General features: G+C 38.4%; 2 protein-coding genes across 2 annotated transcripts; both read right to left on the reverse strand.

Annotated features, from left to right (window-relative positions):
* Positions 1-693: 693 nt before the first annotated feature.
* LOC106156202 (uncharacterized) lies at positions 694-7,486 on the reverse strand. The gene is made up of 2 exons (XM_013531328.2): positions 3,843-7,486; positions 694-1,919 (listed from the first exon to the last, which is right to left on the reverse strand). Exons 1-2 carry the CDS (start codon positions 6,508-6,510, stop codon positions 1,126-1,128), a joined length of 3,462 nt encoding a protein of 1,153 aa, XP_013386782.1. The 5' UTR covers positions 6,511-7,486; the 3' UTR covers positions 694-1,125.
* Positions 7,487-14,336: 6,850 nt separating this feature from the next.
* LOC106156219 (C-type lectin 1-like) lies at positions 14,337-19,220 on the reverse strand. Its single transcript, XM_087010054.1, has 4 exons — positions 18,701-19,220; positions 18,319-18,367; positions 16,834-17,013; positions 14,337-16,175 (listed from the first exon to the last, which is right to left on the reverse strand). Exons 1-4 carry the CDS (start codon positions 19,001-19,003, stop codon positions 15,910-15,912), a joined length of 798 nt encoding a protein of 265 aa, XP_086866180.1. The 5' UTR covers positions 19,004-19,220; the 3' UTR covers positions 14,337-15,909.
* Between the last annotated feature and the right edge of the window lie 1,356 nt (positions 19,221-20,576).

Raw genomic sequence — 20,576 nt, forward strand, 5'->3', positions numbered from 1 at the left:
AACATAAAACTTGGCTTGGATCGCAGGTTGAAGGAAACGCTTAAATGAACTCGTAACAATGCTTAACTTTTGGTTACGATTTTTAGTCAACAAGTGAACAAGGGACTTGAACTGCTGTGCCGCACTTAACTAAACTGACATTGTTAGGTGTTCAGAATCATCCTACTTTAGACCATCCTACGTTTTAAATAGACACTTTTCTTGATCATTTTAAGTAGGATGATTTAAATATTATAAAGGTTATGCTTATTATTCACGCCTAAACGTTGTGTTGGTCTTTTAAGAGTTTAAAAAACTCTTTCGAAATAAGAAAAATGTAAATCGTTAATTCATTATTGACTTAAAGACCAAAAACGCAACACCCCGTTACACATCGCGTGAAGAACTGGAAGTAATATAAACTAGGACGACACTGCGAGAGCGCAGACCTCCGCCAAGGCAGCAATTTTTGATTATTATTGATTATTGATTGATTTTTGATCCGATTCACCACCAAAAACTATTCATCTGTTCCTTGGCCCACTTCTGACAGTTCCTAAAATTTCATCAAAATCGGTCCATAACTTAGTTTTTTCATTATTGATTATTGATTGATTATTGATCCGGATCACCACCGAAAACTAATCATCCCTTCCTTGACCCACTTCTGACAGTTCCTGAAAATTTCATCAAAGTCGGTCCTTAACTTAGATATATTATTATTGATTATTGATTGATTATTGATCCGGATCACCACCAAAAACTAATCATCTTTTCCTTGACCCACTTCTGACAGTTCCTGAAAATTTCATCAAAGTCGGTCCATAACTTTTTGAGTTATGTTGATGACAGACGGACAAACAAACAAACAAACAGGGGTGAAAACATAACCTCCTTGGTGGAGGTAATAATTGCGATTGTAAAAACCTATGTATATAACAATGTCGCACACATTTATTTTTGATTCGCTTATCAGTACTAGTAGAGTGGGGCTGTAGAGACGCAAGGCCAAACTATACCTGATATCGTACAAATATAGTTAAAGACGTAACGACCACGCTACACTTGTTCTGTCAGTTCTATTTCAAGCGCATCACAAACTGTCAGGAAACCTCGAAGGAAAATTAAAATAAAAAATACTAGCTTCTATTTACACATTAATTGGAATGTAATTAAATGTCCGTCCCAGTTCTGCATACGCCATACATATAGACGTTCGTCCCTGGGGTTGTAATCCACCATGACGTCAAAGTACGGAGGGGGGGAGTTGAGGTTATGGAGCAGAGGAATCGTCGTGGGTGATAGATAGCGACCTCTATCGGTACGTGTGTCATATATGTATTGGATATGTGATAGCCCTGCGGTGTTCGAGTTCAGGGCAAATAAAGTACCGTTTATCATAAAGGCATTGATTGTTTCGTTCTTGATTATATCGGTCACCCACGTTTCCATCACCTCTAATGAGTTTTCATCAATTTGACTAACGATCAGTTTTCCTTCTTCTTTTTCCGTCGAATACAACACCCAAATCCCGACCTCGTCCACGGCAAAATCCACGGCGGTATTTCCGCCCACCGAATACGAAAACGAGTTATCTATTCCCATCCCAGGCAATGCCGCCTCGGTCAGTATTCGACCCTTCAGGTCGGACTTCACCAACACAGTGGAATTAAACTTATGGCAGTAGAGGCTCCCTTTATACACCACGTGACCCGTCCCCGTGCACTGGAACCCGTTAAATATGGAATGTCCATTTGGCGTATCCCCGTTTAGTCTTTCTGTTGAGTTGTATTCGATAATGGAATCAGCTCGACTGTTTTTGATGACCCATACTCTGTCGTCGGGCACCCCAGGGTCTTTCATCCACGCTCCTGTGAGCCAACGCTGGAAGATCTTCTGGGTCATCTCGTTATCAAATACTGGATCAGAGTCGACGCAACCTTCGAGAAAAATTAATATGATAAGGGTTAAAAATCATTGCTGATAATCGGGCTGTTTTATTTACACTGTTTTAATTGAAAATGAACAGGTCCTTGTAAAATATTATTTGACTTATGATTCAAACTGAATTTAAATATTTCAATAGAGAAAAATTATCTATTTTTCAAATATAATATCTTAGAATCATTAGAAATAAATTTCTGTGTAGCATCTGTGGTCCTTTTTCTGAATAAAATAAAACTATAAAGTCGCCTGCTTCTCAGTTTTGTTGCTACCACTCAATATAAGTGTTCTAATTTTAAGAATTTATGATTAAATAAATAGAGTATTTGTAAAATTCACAATTTCCCCATTGAAAAGATCTAGTCATTACTGTACTTAAATTATTATTTGATAAAAAGCTTAAAAAACGCCAAATTTAAAAATGCCAAATTTGCAGATCGGGCCAGACACAAAGGTGGTTTCTGTGATTTCTAACATATTATAATTTTTAAAAGATTTCTTTACCTAAAGAGTTCACATATTAATATAACCATTCATACATTTAGGCAAAGGAAGGGCTGGCGGGGGATGGGGGTGGGAGGGGTGGGGGGCGTGAAGGTTGGACAAACTAACTGGAAGACTTGACAGGCTCATGAAATGCTATAAATGAAGAGTAAAAAGTCAGATAAATGCACAGACAGAAAGAAAGATTTTAAATAAAAATAAAATAAAATGGAATAAAATAAAATGGAATTTGTGAATGCAATGTCATTCTACAATTTTCCCTTTTTAGAGTAATCAATGAAATAATTTAATGATAAAAATACAAAGTACTTTTTTAACAGTCTGTAACTTGAGGTAAAAAAAAGATAAAAAGGAAAAGTGTCCTTGTTATGGAGTCGTTTTTCTGTTAGAGCCTTAGAGAATAAGAAATGTGATTTACATGTTTTGCGGTCCTTTTTTTCAAACTAATTAGCATATTCTGACACCTTTTTTCTTATTTTTGAAAATTTGCATCTCAGCAAGACTTGACTGTACGTTTTTACCTACATCTTTATTGAATTCTCCATTGTGCGTGACAGCATGACAAATAACTAAAAGTTGTAACGTTATCTGTCAGATTTTACTTAGAAAACAAAGTTTTCTTTAGCAAAGATTAATTATTCAAAGTGTCCTGCAACGGCTTTGTTTGTCAGTATGATCAAACATCGTGTAAATCTGCCCCAACGTGTACCCAACTGACAGTCGCTATCTCAGCATTTGGCTTACACTGTGCGATAACAATTCACTATATTTACCCTTCAGATCAATAAGTTTGAGTACACACGGTTTTCGCGCAATGCTACCAAGATTGTAACTACTATACACAATTGTTACGCGATTTTGACAGATATCTCTTCTATACGACGGACACTACACAACGCACGTATTTGCACACACGAAACCCCACATGAGCAAATTAAATGGAATAATAATAATAATAATAATAATAATAATAATAATGATTTGTAATTATAGAATTTCATAAAGGATACATTTTTTAATATATCTCCACTGTCGAGTAAAATGCATTTTACAATCTTTCCCCCCTAATGAATTATTAAAAGAAGGTCAAATCAATAACCCAGAAAGGTTGTTTGTCAAGAGCAAATAAAACCTGGAACCCGTCACTTGGTTAAGGTCAAGTGAAGAAAATCGCGGTTTTAAAATCGTACGCTTGGACTACATTTCTGAGGTTTTTAAAAAGAGTGACGGTCAATCATAGATCTCTAGGTAATTATGGATGACGTCAGTAAGTTTTTTTTTTATCTCATTCTATTTCATTTGCCTTCCAATACTTTCAACGCTGTGAATAAAGTGAAAAATGTAGTTAGATAGGGATGGTTAGGCATTATGTGTGTGTTTTGGGGGGGGGGGGTCACATTCAACAATTTACCTACCCAGCCGCGGTACAGGCATCGCCTCTGTTGTTGCCGAAATCTCTCCTTCAGTCGATGATGTCTCAACAGAGACGGAGACAGGAGATCCACTAGTAATTGCGGTAGAGGTAATATTAACAGTCTCGTGCATTTCTGTGCTAGAAGGAGACGGTTCAGTCAAAATAACATCCCCTGTGCTAGAGACACTGGCGCGTTCTGTACTCGATTCCTGTGTGACGTCAACTTCGTCTGTAGTATTATCAAACTCAAATTCGTTATTAGTATCAACAGCAGCAGTACTGCTGCTCTGGCTGTAGTTCCGGAATATTGTTGTGACGTCACCGATATCGGGTTCAGTAGTTGTGACGTCACCACCATCATCTTCATTATCATTGTCACCTATTCCAGAACCACTTCCGGAAAAGTCGAACCACGTTGTCGTCGGCGTTTTTGTGGAAGACTCTGGCGAGGTGGTAGTAGATGTGGGCGTAGATAAGGGCGTGGTCTCGGTGGTATTAGGAGTCGGGGTTGAGTCGGTACTAGATATAGAAATGACTGACGTGATAGTAGTCTCTTGAGTAGTCTCAGTATTTGTAGTGGGTTCAATGGTAGGCGTGGTAACGGTTGAGGAGGTTGACACGACAGATGTTGTAGGTGGGGTTGTGGCAGTAGTAGTAGTAGTAGTAGTAGGTGTAGTCGTAGTAGTAGTAGTAGGCGTGGTCGTAGTAGTAGTAGTAGTAGTAGGCGTGGTCGTAGTAGTAGTAGTAGTAGGCGTGGTCGTAGTAGTGGTAGTAGTAGATGTGGTCGTAGCAGGCGTAGTCGTACTCTTAGTAGCAGTAGTAGAACTAACCGTGGTTGAAGCACTAGATACAGCTGAGGCAGTCGTTGTAGTTTCACTAGTCGTTAATAATGACGTTGAAGGTGTGACACTGGAAACTAATTCCTTCGTGCTGGTTTCGGTGGTGGAGGCCGTGGTGGTAGAACTATGGCCCGTGTGGTCTATCACGAGCTTGAGACCCGTGCCGTTGAATCGATAATTGGTCACAAAACTATACAGCATTTCGTCGGTGCACATGCAAGATGTGGGTAAAGAGGCAGAAGATATATTGTCGGTTCGGTTTTTCAGTGTATCGATAGCGTCGACTATGTTATCTATGGTCTCATTCCACCGAGTCTGGAAATCATGGTGTAGGTCAAAGAGGTGATTGGCGTTGCTATGAACCGTTCTTCTCAACGCAGCCATTTTGGTGTTGGTGCTATTTAGAACACTGTGAATAGTGTGTTGGATGAGGGATGGGACTGAGGTTCTTAAGGCTGTTGTAGTGTTGTTAAGGAAAATCCATTTTGAGTACAGATTGGAAACTTGTTCTTCTAGTGTCTGAGTCTTAGTCCCAAGCACCATTGCTGTTGTATTTAGTTGTAGGACCTTCTTATTGATAAGTGAGTTAAGATCCTGTCCAAGATTTTCGACTCTGATGTTTTGTTTATCTTGGTGCGTTTTAAGCGATTCGATTTCAGTGCTCGTTTTATCGTATTTATCCCCGAGGTCTTTGCCAAGAGTATCTACCCTCGCGTTTTGGCGTTCATTTTCTGTTTTTAGTGCTTCAATTTCGGTGCATACATCATCTGATTTTCTTTTCAGATCATTTAATTGTTCGTTTATTGCCTTGTCTGCGCTCTCTACTTTAGCACGTTCTTTACTTTGATTGGCCTTGATTGAGGTCACCTCGCCGTCCATGTCCTCGGCGTTCTTTTTTAAGGCATCAATATCCTCTCTCGCCTCGTCGCGTGATGTTGCGAGATCGGTTACTTTAGATTCAATCTCGGCATCTTCTTTCTGCAATTCCATTACATCCTTTTCTAACCTGTCAACTCGCACCTCCAGATTTTGGAGTTCCCCCTTTACACCCTCCTCCACTGATTTCTCCAACGCGTCGCGTTTTGAGCTTACCTCGTACAGTTTGTCTTGTGTGGTTTGTAGGTCGCCTCGTAGATTGGTGACCCGGGACGCAAGCTGGAGATGATTTCGTTGATTTTGTTGAATTATTTCAGTAATTGCTGCGTTCTCGTCTGCGACTTTTTTCCGAACGTTCCTGTCGACTTCCTGAACTTTTCCTCGTATTTGTTCGTCCTCACCCTCGAGAGTTTCCAGTGTCTGATAGATTTGTGTCTGGTTACTTTCTAAATCGGCCACACGTTCCAGCAATACGTCGTGTTTTTCCCGTAAGGCCTCTAAGTCCTTCTGCTGCCGGATATACTTTTCGGGGAGTTCTTCCAATTGAACCACGCGGGCAATTAGGTTCTCAACGAGCTGAGAAATGTTTTTGATATTAAATAACTCAGTCAGCACTTTAGCTTGCATCTGCAGTACCTCACTTTGCTTGGCTAGAGTTTCTGCTCTATTTTCCTTGCTGAATGCCATTTGTATGTTGTTAAATTCCTTGGGGACTTTGAAACTGTACGGGGACATCCCCCCGTCAGAGTCAGTTGCTACGGACTGGTCCGCCAGCACTAGGGGGGCACTGCAGGACCACAGGACACTCCATATGATAAGTACACGTATACATGTCAAACCAAGTTGTCTACGCAATGTCCATAATGATGTTGTTTCCATACTGCCTTCCGGACGTGAGCCAGGGAAGCACGTTTGGCAGACGACACTACAATTTTGGGAATATATTTTAGTCATTCCGCTCAGCTTCCCAGCGCTGGATCTCAGTTGGCATATGCATGCTTCCTAGGTTGACACTGATTTCATAATCTTTTCTAGGGTATCAATAGTGTTCTCGTCTGCTATCTGAGCTATCGTCTGCTCAGGTAAGAATGTCGTCTGCTTGTACCTTGGACCACAGTGCGCCTGATGTGACCTTGGCTACAGATAGCAAGTCGCAATCACAGAATAATCGATGATTCAACTAAACTTACAATTTACAGTATCCAAGTGCTAGTGTTCAGGCGTGAGTTTGACATTGCTGTTGGCTGGGAGGGTCCTTGCCCTTTTCGTATTAATTTTCAAATTTACACCCATTTGGTTAATGTAACACGCGCAGGGAGTCGTGTCATTTCTCTGTTCAATTGTTCATTTGTGAGCAATGCGAACTTTCCTGCTCTAATGTCCACAATCAATCAGTCAATACGATTTTCCAACCGCAATTGAAGAAAATTACTTTTTTACAACCACTGGTGCAAATTTCCAGTTAAAACAGATGGCGAAAATTGCCCTAATTAGAAGAAGTTGATGTTGTGTGTTGAACAAACACAGACACACAGGCTCGTGCGACATCCCCTATTTTGTCTGGTCGCAGCTGCACTGTCACTGAGACAAGCAGAAATGATGGATGGCATAAATTCACGAAACACATTTCTCTCCTGTCGTAATCATGTCGTAGTTGAATATCCAAGTGTCCTTCCCCTCCTCCCTCTCCATTATTCACCGGTTCTCAATTTTCCACAATTTGTAATCATTTACCCTGTCGAGGCAGCTCGATTTTATTCATGTATTCAGGCAATCAGATTGTTTGGAAAACAAGCGATAGGCTACATGAAACCGGGACAAACTACTCTGAACTAGAGATTATGAATTGAACGAATGCCCCTCATTTACATTGTAAAAATTAGAAATAGGTTTAAAGTTTCACCATCACGGTCACCCCAGTATGTTTCTAAAAGGCCAAGGCGTGTGAGAATTTGAAGTAAGCGAAAACAAATGGGTCGAGCTCCTCTAGCATTTTAAAGTGTTCACGAGAAGTCACAACTTGTGCTGCTTGCTTTGAGGGGAAATAATATCCATTTCGTGTTTAAGTCTTTCTTAACAAAACCCATATTTCGCGCAAACAAAAAAGTCGTGATTACTACGCAAAGTCAAATTAGTTTTATTTTCGTTTCAGAACCACTCATCAAGACTGCTTTACGATTAACGCCCTTCACACGATGAATTTGTTTTTGTAAATAATTTTGCCACCCACGTACTGAAAAGGGCTTCTGACCACACTCGTAATATAATTGTTGTGTAACAACAGGCGATGTCACGTTTGTTATACCCGCGTAACAGTAAGGCGGGAATTCTCATCATGCTCCCTCCATATAAATGACGCGAACATATATTATTCTGTGCACGCAGGTACACGCACGCACACGCACGCACGTATACACTGAGAGAGAAAGAGAGAGAGAGAAAGAGAGAGAATGGCAGTCATTTATATTTGACAGGGTTTGACAGCCAAGTACATAAGTTCCTTTAAAAGTACAAAATCTCCATACATTTCGATCGCCGGCAATTAGGTCTATATATAGAGTAAAATGGCATATAAATCACTGCGGTTTGCGTCATATCACACATATCTTATTAAAAAAACTCTCTTTCTGTTCCACTTATCACCGCAGATATAATCGTTTATGTTCCTTGGTGTTTGTTATCATCATTCAAACAGAAAAAATCGGCAGTGTGGTGGGTTTACTTATATCGGACACGGAGGACAATATATCAATAAACCTCTTCGTTTGTCACCCAGTGTGGGTCTGCAATCCACCCCCCCCCCCCCTCAGACCACACCCTGAAGAGCACAGCTTTGATTTAGACTTCCTACTACAAACACACGTGCACGTGTCCAGGGTGATATCCCAACAGACTTGAACTCAGGGTGACGCACGTCTGAAAAATAATTTTCCTCTGGATGCGGTCAGACCACGAGTATTTTACAGCTATATAAAATACATTCTCACGCGGTCATTGTTATTACCCGGGGGTTTAATAACCTCGAGACACATTGGAAAACTCCTGTAAACTAAGCAAATGAAGGATTTTGACCGGAAATCATAGCTTATGAAAAAAATCCTAGCTTTCAGTAGGAAAAGTTCAGGGACAGATGCTATTATTATTTTCAATGTTTTATCTATGCGAATTTGACTTTGATAAATAAGAATAAAAACACAACACTCATTCCAGCTGTCATTAATCTGTTGTTGCAACTCTTAATAAGTTGATAATGTTGAAGAATAGGGGTGGTTTAAGAAAAGTACGTAGAAATTTAATGATGTCATCTTTAATCTATTTAAGGAAGCTGGGAGTCTCCCTTATGCAAGTTTGTTCCGCGTGAACTCTGTCCCGCAAAAGAAATATTAAGTGTAATACTCGTGACCTTACTTTAAGGCAAAGCATGCTTCTGTGCCCCAAAACCATTTTTATGGACTTTCATGTGCCACCTACATACAAACATATGCTACTGGAATTAATTAATGTCATGGCATGTTCTCAAAGGTCAAATTATAATGCAATTCCGAAAATCCTTATTTTAATCTAAGCATATCCCCTAGTAACCCCTTTCCCCTCTCCCTGCCCAAAACTAAAAAAAAGACAAAAATAGATAAATTAAGATAAATAAGTATCATATGCGTAAAAAGACAGAAAAGAAAATGGAAGACGTCCAAAATCAGTGCAAAATGCTCAAAGGGGAATTTTTGAGATAAATGGACAAATGGCATTGATAAATGTTCGTTTATTCACTTAAGAATCAAAAAAGGTAACACAGCCAAACGACCCTAATATCTTAATATCAGATACTTTTATTATATTCCTGCTAATCATAGTACAGCAAAGTGGTTATACATGCAGTAGTAAGTTTAAACGTAAAATCATTTTATTTATAGCTAATTTCGCAAGATTGATTGAAAAAACGAGACTTTCTTGGCCACTAAAACTACCAATCTACTCTAAATGCAAAAACGAAAAGTTTTTTTCCTCGTAAAAATATGTTCTTGGTATATAAAGCGACATAAAACGAACAAATAGCGTCCGATTTGATTTTGAAACTGATTTTGAAACTGACCAAAATATCGCAAAAGCACATTAGACAAACTTTTCTCCCTCTTAATGTGGACATTTGTGAGTTTGGCACTAAGAAATGGGCTTTAAGTACATCACCAGCAGCTAAAACAATCACACAAAAACAAGGGCTATTCCAGTTATTTAGGTTAATAAATTCATCTCTCTGTTTATTTATCTCTTCCGTCCTTTTTGTACTTTAGCTTTATTTCTGGACCTCCCTAATATTATAATCCGTGGTTGTTATCTCAGGTACTTACACAGGCCCGTAGCCGGGGGGGGGGGGGTCGGGGGGTTCGAATGAACCGCCCCTTTTGCTGGGGAAAAGGTCCCCTCTGGGTAAAATTTGATCTAGGTACTTTTAAGTTTTTATGGGAAAAGGTCCACTTTTTCAGAAAAAGAACCCCCCCTTTTGAAATTACTGGCTACGGGCCTGTTACATATATGAATGACTATATGGATTATCAAAATAACATGAGTAGGAAACGGCTGTTTTACGAGCGTGGATTGAAAAAATATGAACAACAAAAAGAAATGAAAATTTCAAAAACTTTCAGTCTGTCATAGAGTACTCAAGAAAAAAATTATCAAACTGAAGTGAATCACCCCAAGAGCTATTCTCTTGGTGCCTGACACTGATACTAGTAAGAAACGCACTTGACAACCCATGTCATTCTGATAAGATATTGATACTGAATTGGGTTGTACCCATTCTGGTGAGTCATGGACACGGGCGGCACAAAATATTCTTTACAGAAGATAATGAAAGTACATAATTGTATAATGAAAGAAAGTAGAACTAAGAACGAAGGAGTGGAATTATAAAAAGTGTAGTAAATGTTGATGACCGGGTGAATTTTTTACCATCTCTCTGTGTCACAAAGATCCAATGACTTGCCACTTGAGATTTATTAAGTACAGAATGAGTTTTTAATTTTGTGTAGTCCTGACCGGCTAAGTACAACTTGATCTGAAGGTATTCCTGATCCACGAAGGCCGCTGCTGGCTCCGCAAGTCCACGTTCATCTCCCCTAGTTAATCGGAAAGTATGGCATTTATTGAATTATTTAATCCTGTTAAATACTCGCATAGAACTTGGCGAACCGCATTTTCACTGTCATGTTTTGAGGCTCGCTGACATTTTGACACCACATTAATGCGCACATTACTATTGCTAAATAACGTTTGTAACGTAAAATACGGCTTAATAGAGCTTCGAGAGGACAGATGATAAGATTATCGTGTGTCGGGATTACTGTGTTTATATTATTTGTGCAACACTTAATGGAGACTTCACGGGAGAGCAGCATGATAAGGACGGAAAGAAGAATGGAAGAAAGAATGAAACGAACGAACAGAAAGAAAGATGGTGTATTTCACCACAACTGTGAGCGATTTACAAGCAGGCGGGCAGCGGGGGGACAGAGAGACAAGCAGGCGGACAGACAGACATACCAATTAGTACATGTTAATATTTTAAAAATAAGCATGCGAGCAGACAAAGGGACAAATACACAGCCAGAAGTGACATTAATGTACAGAATTACAGAAGTTCATAGATAGACAGGCGGGTTATCAGGCAGCTTCATGAGCAGAGAGAGAGAGAGAGAGAGAGAGAGAGAGAGAGGGAGAGAGAGAATGAATGTTGAAATAAATACTACAAATACCGATAATGTACAAACTGAAGAGGAGCTGAAAGCATGAAATTTCGAGATGGAGAGGGAGAGAGAGAATGAATATTTGGTGAAATAGAGAAAAAAAAACGGATTTTTTCTTGGAATAAAATTTAGAGTTAACACAGCCCGAAAAGTCGTCTGTGCCCACAATCCAGTCAGTTGAAATGACGGATGAGGTGACGGCGTACAAATGATAAGCGGGATTTCCATTCATCTCGACCGAAGGTCACCAAGGTCGTGACCTCGCGTGACACGAGGATGACAGAAAAGCGGCGCATTTAGCGACAAACTTAAACGACATCTACATTTCAAGAAATTTTTGTCGTTATCTAATAATACTTTCATACTTGATTCCATTGTGACACAAAATATTAATCCAACACAGCAGAATATTTCATTTCGACCAAATAAATCATAAACCTTGTCAATAAAGCATTTATCTAAATGAGCCTTGTGCAAAGAAGCATACTTTTTTACAGGTTTTGGGGGTTAGCTCCTAAATTTGCAGTTTTACTTTGTATCTAAAGCAAGGAACGTTTTTAGCACTGTTCGCGTCTTTGTCGTATAATTATGTTAAATTTGAATCGACAAATTGGAGTGTAAATGAGTCACTGACCCCAGAGATATGGGGGCGAATGCAAGCGACATCTGATATCTTTAATGGTGATTGTGCATACATTTTTTATCATCAGAAGCTAGCCGGCTTCCTATTTAAGTAGCAACAGGCGTGGGAGACCGCACTTGTAGCAGTATGTACGCTTGAATATATCGAGATGCTTGGTGACATGGGTTGACGCGTTTTCTTTTTTCTTTTTCGTAGGCCTACTTTTAAAACTTTTATCTCCGTATGATATCCGAAAATTCTTACTACATGTACAAACTCCCCCTCTCTCTATCTATGTCGCTCTCTTTCTCTCATTCCACACAAGAAACACATATAAACGATTTAAAGGATTCTGACACAATTTGCAGGAGTAAACAGAATAACACCCAAAAACAACATTTGGATCACTTGGGCAAACAGAGGAAAAATGCTCTGACCCTGAACTGAGGGCGGCATTTTTTCGATTATGCTGGGTTTTTTCTGAAGAAACAGACCTACACAAAGTGACAGCTTATAATCAGGCCACGGAGGCACCTCCCCTGAATTAACTATAAGTAAGCTGACCTCTTGGTTGTTGACGTTACTACAGAAAACACACGCACAGATAGTTTTATGGGTGTTTTAAATCACGATATGGTGATATACGGCGATAACGTTTTTTACTAATATAATATAATATAATATAATATAATATAATATAATATAATATAATATAATATAATATAATATAATATAATAATATTGCTCTGATACAGAAAATTGTCTTTTTGCAATGAAGACGTTTAACCTACAGGCTTGATACAAAACATGCGCAATATTCCGCGTTACTAACAACGAAGAACGAGCACAAATACTGCACATACGACAAATTTTGTTGACAGTGAATGAAACCAAATGTTTAAGCCGTGCCTAAAGGTTAACTTAAAAACCATGTCTCGGAACGTCTGGCGCTTCAATGTGTGATTGCAACTGTGCTGTGTTCGCAAAATGTGAAAATCTGTCGGTCCGATAACTGCATGGACTTCGACTTTTAAGCCTTTTGTGAATATTTTTTGGATGTTGGGTTGGGGAAAGGGTAGAAACGAAATAGTCTATTTTTGTTGCATTACGTGATACGTGATATTATACGCATCCAGATTAAAGTTAAAGCAGTCTGTTGTACCAGCAACTACAATAAAGCCATTTCAACTAATTTTCACTGTCCACATTTGTTCTTCGAGATAAGTATATTGATTCTGTTGTTTACTGACTGTTAGTGTTTTGTTCGTGTAAAAGGTAGGCCTAACCACACCCAAAGCAGAGAAAAACAGTAAACTACTCCACATCGTTCTTTTTTTTCTCCTTGCTCTGAAGTTCATTTAGTCTTATTAACGGGATGATGGGGTATCATACATATGATAAATGCCGAGTTATGTAATAGAGACACTTGCGCTCGGTCGCAATTCGCGATGCTTTCGAGTTACGGAGCCCTGGTCTGACAGAGAAAGATACTGTTAGCATGCCAGCTTACAGCGCCTCATACGGCAGCTGGGCTGTGTACATGTACGAGATCGTCCCAATATGTAGTGACCAGGCGTCTAACTGTTTTTTTATACTGCATTAATATAATATAATTCACATAATTGCACCTTAAGTTTCAAATAAACAATATCTAGGGCACAGAAATGAAAGCTCGTTTGATTTTGACTAATTTTTTACCAAATTATTATTATTTATTTATCCGGGTTTTTTTTTTATACATCTGATCTCACCTAGATAAATGGATACATAACAGCTGATCTCACTCGGTGTATTCCTTTTCTGTTGTAGAGAACCTCAGAGTCTGCTATATGCAAATCTGAATGCGTTGTACAACTTATGCTAGGCTTCTCTGCCGCATTTTACTCCCCAATAATGTCTATTCAAGTTTCAACACCGATTCAACTCCCAGAAAGCATTTCACGATGAGCCACTACTGTTACTTCCCTGAGTTTCACAGATTACTGGAAACTTTTTTTTCTGGCTCCAGCATGTCTCTGCTTGTTTCTTTTAATAGAAATGATTTTACTGAAACATCTAAATGCCAGGGTGTGTGTTACCTGTGTGAAAACAAGGAGTTATAACTCCTTGGTGAAAATAACCTTGGGTAAATGTGTCTTAGTTCGGACCAACTGCACGTGCGTGTTCAGTGTGTGATTTTAGCTGTCATTCTTTAACTTATTGACACCACAAATGGACGAACCAAAAAAATACATGCTATTACCGAATGGATCTTGTCTTGGTTTGGGATAAATTATAATTCGGTGAGAAGGCCCTGGGGACTTCTTAATGGACGAGTTTGGGATTTGTGCCAAGGAACTGGAAGGTGGGAATGTATTTAATTTATTAAAGTAATGTCAGATAACTAAAATTGCATTAGCGGTCAGAAAAACAACAAATGATGCGTTTATGATAATGACACTTTATTTGACCTGAAATCAACTTTCACACACTAAAGGCAGCGCCTTATACAATACCGACAGAGGTCGCCTTCTGTCAAACAAGACACCATTTTAAATTTACCTCTTTCTCTCCCTCTGAATTTTGACAGAATCTTTCTTTGGGTAGTAATATTGGAGGACGGAAATAGCTTGATATCGTCATGAGAAAAAGAAAAAAACAAGGTACTCGCCAGTATATATATGGAGAAATGGATTGCTATCAAGATAGGAGTTGAGTTATAAAAGCTTGTCTGAACACGCATAAGGCCCCAGTTTAAAAAAAAAACAAACAAAAAAACTCAAGTCATTTCCCTGGCTTAGCTGACTAGGATTTCCGAGAGAGTGCTGTTACAATGCTCCTGATAGGGTAAGATGTGCCCATGTGACCATGTAACCTTGGTAATTTTAATTTAACTTAAAAGTTCTTAGCCAGGGAACCTGACTTAATTTTTTTTGTGAAACCGGGGCCAGGTCACAAAACTGATAAAACTGATAACTAGCGCGACCGACCTGTATTTTGAGAAAACCAGATTTTTTTCGTACCTATATTTTTTTTCTAAATGGAGAAAAGTACATTGAGTATTACTTTGGGAAGTGGGTTAAATGTACAAACAAACCAAGGAAAAACTTAAATACAGTTGTATTTAATCTTTAAAATCACCAGCACTGTGGATTTGACATTACCACCCCTTAAATTAAAATGAAAAACACCGATCGACCTTGAAATTTAACTGCTCAGCAGTCCGTTCAACATCATATATTAAAAAAAAACATAAATAGTTGTCATTTGCCCACTTCGTCTAGAGAGTCGCTGCTCGTGAATCAATTTTATCTGGCCTTGCAATCTAAAACACAAGCACTGATATAAATAGCGTATAAAAAATTGGGACGGACATTTTTTAAAATAAAAAAAATATATATATTATAGCAGTTATCACAAGTATGGCGTATGCAAACAGGGACAAAAAGATTTAACATCTAAGTCCACTAAATTACATAAATACATTATAGCAGGCATAGATATACATGTATGGCGTTAGCAAAATAGGATGAACATTTCATAACTCTTTGTGGTCGTTTCATACTTGATTCAAAATCATGCATAAAAGCTATAAACACTGTTATTGATATATGAAGTGAGCAAAATAGGACGGACATTTCATAGCTCATTCAATTTTTGATTCAATTATTTGATTCAGTATCATGCGTAATAGATTTAGAATACTGTGAAAAATTATTTAATTTCAATACTCCTTTTGATAAAAGCAAAAGTAGAATAACCAAAATTGTCTTCAAAAGTTTCAATCTATGACATAGTTTTTAAAAACAGTACGCAGGTATTTAATCAAAACAAAAGAGTTTTCCTTATTATTGCAATATCAATTGTTTTAAGTGCCAGTCTCTGAAAGGTTCAGAATAGGGTGGCACATGACCCTCTCAGATTTTGCTGAAAATTATTGTACATTACAGCCGCAAACCAACATAATGGTTTGTTTGCATCACGCTCGGTTGCCATGGTAACAGCACTTTAAATTTCTGGGCATCTACAGCCAAGGCCGCTTTGGTCGATTTCACAAATGGTTTGCACTACTTCCCAATCACAAGGGATGTCGCTCCACTGTCCGCTGTCTGCTGGTTTGAAGCCAACGCAAAGCTCCGAGGCGAGGTTTGGTTCATGGAGTGCCCAGTTGGTGTAACTTAATGTCGCGTTCCCTTTACTGGAGTGGACGTAATTCTGGTTGTCGCCATCGTAGTTATAAGCGTCGTGCCAAACGAATTGATGGACCCTACCACCTAAAATGAAAATGGTATTTATTAACATGATGTATCATTATCGCTTTACTTATCTATTCAATATTTTAAATACGACCTTTTCAAATAGGCATAAATGGTCATTGTATCATACAAAACTATTTGTTGTGCGTTTTGCCCCCATAACTTAAGTATCTATATAGAAACAGAATTACAGGCGATGATGTCAATAAATTTTTAGGTGCATTATCCAATACGGGTCCCTGCATTAACTGAACCGTGTTTAAGCAGATCCGCGGATATGTTTGTCCGCTGTTTTAGGCTTCGTTCACATGCAATGTCTATTTTCTAAATTCTATTTTCTATTCGCGCTATCTTATGATCACGGTCTGTGTACTGAATATCCCGCCGCGTATCGCGAGCCAGTTACTATAAGTTACTATAAGTTACTATAAGTAACTGGCTCGCGCTGCCAGTAATTACGCGGCGGGATATTCAGTACACAGACCGTGATCATAAGATAGCGCGAATAGAAAATAGAATTTAGAAAATAGACATTGCATGTGAACGAAGCCTTAAATGCGCTCAAAGACGAAGTTTATAATAGTGCAACCCTGTATAGAGTACCAGTGCAATTAGCACAATGCTGTGTTAATTGCCGAAAAAAAAAAGAATGTGTCACGTTAAGTATCAGACTTACCGGATGACTGCACCAGCTGCTGTAAGAATACAGTTTCTTCAGCGCTATTGATGGAAACTATATCAGATAGTGGTGATTCCGAACGGCAGTGTGCTCGAGCAGCGTCGAAAATTATCTGTGTAGCATTGAGTTTATAGCAAGAGCAACCCCATCTAGTATACTCACTTGGGCATGTACAATCTGAAAAAAAAAAAACATCGGTGTTTTCAGTGTCTGCATATTAAACTTAAAAGAAGACAGATCGTTTTTAGACACTTTTAAGTCAAATTGCACACTTTGAAAATTCCAGATCTTTGAACGTATATTTAAATGAACAACGGGAAACAAGATGGCAGAAAGAAAGAAATGGTCGCAATGAAAGTACTCTTTCGCAAAAATTTTAATAAAAAAACGTGGATATATGACATATATCAGACAACAAAACAGGGCCATAAGAGTAAGGTCTATGACGTAATATGTAATTTCAATCGAACAAAAAAATTAAAAGTCTTTCTTAAAACGATTTTGCGATAACGGCTCTGGTCAGGCTGACATTTCTCGTGAAGCAAACAGGATAAAGAAAAAAGAACCAAAATCAATTTCAGCAAAAAGGAAATGCGCCAACGAATGGCATAATCTAACTTATGCAAACATCAAAGTCAGATCCACGTTTTTTCTGTGGATTCAGCATTAAAAACATTTACCAAAGAACCACTGCAATCAACATCAAATTCATCACCCCTTTTAGCCTGAAAATGAGCTGAGACTCATATTTCCAAAACTGTGTGTCAAAGCTGTCCAAAGATCAATATGACTGATCGATGATCTTTCCATCTAAGACCAAAGTGCAATCAAACAAAAAAGGCCCTTCATACGTGTGGGATTTGGTGTTGGAATTGTTATCTGTCACTGACAACAAGCATCGATAAATATAGGCTGAAAAAAATGCTTGGTGGTGGTGGGGGGAGGGTATGAACAATCTACAAATAATGGATTAATTGTATCCCCTGCAATACATTCATCTAGACACTGACCCCTTCTATGTAAATAAAGACCACTCTCCGTTGTTTGAAATAATCAGGGCAATTTCCATCAACAAACTCCCCTTTTTCAATGGCAACCTCTCAAAGGTTTCATGATTTATCAACCTGCGTAAGTGATGTATGTTTGGTCGGGCTCTAGCAGGAAGGAATTTATAAGTGAACTTTTATTTAAGGTTTATTGGGTTTTTTACTCGGTAAACTGGTATGATTCGAAGAGGCTTCTGTGAAATGTCAAAGATGGGCTGTGTTACATAAATACAAGCGCGTCACTTGTTCTGATTGTGTCACAGCTTTTTTCTTCAATTGCAATGATAAAGCGGTATGGAGACGTTACAAGTTACACTAAAACTAGCATTAAAGGTAATAGTGGTTCTATTGGAAGCAGGCCTATATGAGAGAGAGAGAGAGAGAGAGAGAGAGAGAGAGAGATTAAAAGAAAAAGAATCAAGTAGTGAATTCATACATCGTCCTTTGCTACAGGTCACTCTACTGGATTGAAACCCGGACTCGGACTAGAAAAAACAAAACGATAAATATGTCACAGATGAGGGAAAATTGGCAACCAGCAGCAGCATGCCTTTTGTTTACCATTCTATTAATAATCTAAAACAGACAGTTCGACAACAAGATGTTATATATCGTTGAGACGTTGTTCCTATTTGCTTTTTATAAAGTCAAATTTAAGATAAACAAAACAAAACAAAAAAGATTAAGACATTTATAACCAATATGGAAATTGCTTTCCAAACATAATGTCTAATTATCAAATAAAAATCAGTTTTAACGTTGATCTAAAACTTACGACGTCAGATATATTTTGAAATACAATTAATTCAAGCACTTACCTTTTCTACATATGAAAACCCGTCGGTGGCAGTCAAGAACTTCCCATATTCATCTGATGTTGAATTCACTAACTCGCACAAATGGACGCCGTTGTCAGGCTCCCTTTGCCAGTTAAAGCCAAAACAGGAAGGTTCTTGCGCACATTCCAATGCACAGAATGACTGTGCTCTCACGGACGAACGCTTCATAACTTGTGAGTGGGAAACGTCGTCGCCACACCTGTCTGGAATGGAAAAATGAAACGCGGCACTGCTCACCGTCACCAATGCCACCAAAACTGGCAACATTGTTTCTACACCCATGTTGATGACGGCCTAACTATGAACTCAGGCTGTACCAAATTGATCAATGTTTTTATCATGACTAAACAGTGATGCTGGGATATGTACAGACGCCAAGGAAACGTCCCATAATGTATGCTGCCCTGTTCTTTCGTGACAAATTTGGTATTGTTATGTAGGCCATTATTTGTTTTATCTCATACATTATTAATCTTTATTATTATTATCATTATTATTATTATTATTAATGACAAATCAGGTATATCGTGGGTACTGCAATGTTTATTGAGTATATTCATCGACGCGACTGAAATTCTTACAATGTGGAAAAATTACCAGTGTCTTGTTCTGTCGCGTAAACAATTGCAATAAGCATTATTGAAATAGCATAAAATTAGACCCATTCTTGAAAATTTGACCATTCGCCTGCCCCATGGACGGCTTGAGTGACAACCCTGGGTATCCGTTATGAGAGAGAGAGAGAGAGAGAGAGTTTTAAAATCATGCAACACGCAAAAAAAAAAAAAAAAAAAAAAAACATCATATAGCAGAAAATAAAATATGAGAAATTTTCGTTTGAACATCCCTGTCCAAAAGTAAATTACGAATTTAACTCTTTATAGATCTAAACCCCCTCCTCCCCCGAATAACAGTAAGCGTTGGCAAATCTCTTCAAAACGCCCTTTGTTGGACAGACAAAGATTTAAAGCAAAGCATTGTTTATGCAGTGTATACTGGCAAAGATGCTAAGAGCACGTACGGACACTACAAATGCGCGGAGGTGAGTGGGGTCGTTATAACTATCGATTCTCATGCACAAATGCTTTATAATTCCGTCCTTGTGAAAACAAAAAAGAGATAGCTATATATAATGGCTGTTTATTTACTTTATAGACCGCCAAAGAAAATGAAAGGCACATTTGTCAGGAAAGTACCCATGTGTTATTACCAAAGACAGATAAAAGTGACCTTATTAAGGGTGCACACCGAAGTTTGAAAATCACTGGAAATTCGTCCGTCCATCGTCAACATGTCCCTGCCGTTACCATTCAGATGCCCTGGCGGATATGATTTTCATCTATGACGTTATTGCCAAGGGTCTAAAACTCATCACCACTTTTCATTGACTTTCTAATCTCAAAACAGTGTCAACAAATGTGTTTTAAGATCGATTTTACTCCATTAGGAGCTTCGGTACATGATATTTTGCTTCCAATATTTGTGACACTTGATATTATTTCAGTGCTTTCAAACCCGAGGATGACAAAGGAAAGTAAAAGAGAATGAAACGTAGAACCATCCGCTTTTACAATCACGGAAATGTACTTTGAATGAATTATTTTGCTTGGAAAAACGTGACAAGTTCAGAAAATTAAATCAAAACAAAAGATTATCCCATTAATTACATAGGCAGATACAGATTTTAGAGCACCTTCCAATTAAAGAAATAACTCAGTAAGATTATCCCATTAATTACATAGGCAGATACAGATTAGAGCACCTTCCAAACCAAACCAAAGGATTATTCAGAAGTGACGCTTTTATGAAAAGTATAATAGGGGCCTAAATGCTGATCAAGGGCAATGAAATATGC

Source organism: Lingula anatina, chromosome 3, assembly GCF_051362555.1.
Source record: "Lingula anatina isolate TDL-2025a chromosome 3, LinAna3.0, whole genome shotgun sequence".
Lineage (NCBI taxonomy): Eukaryota > Metazoa > Brachiopoda > Lingulata > Lingulida > Lingulidae > Lingula > Lingula anatina.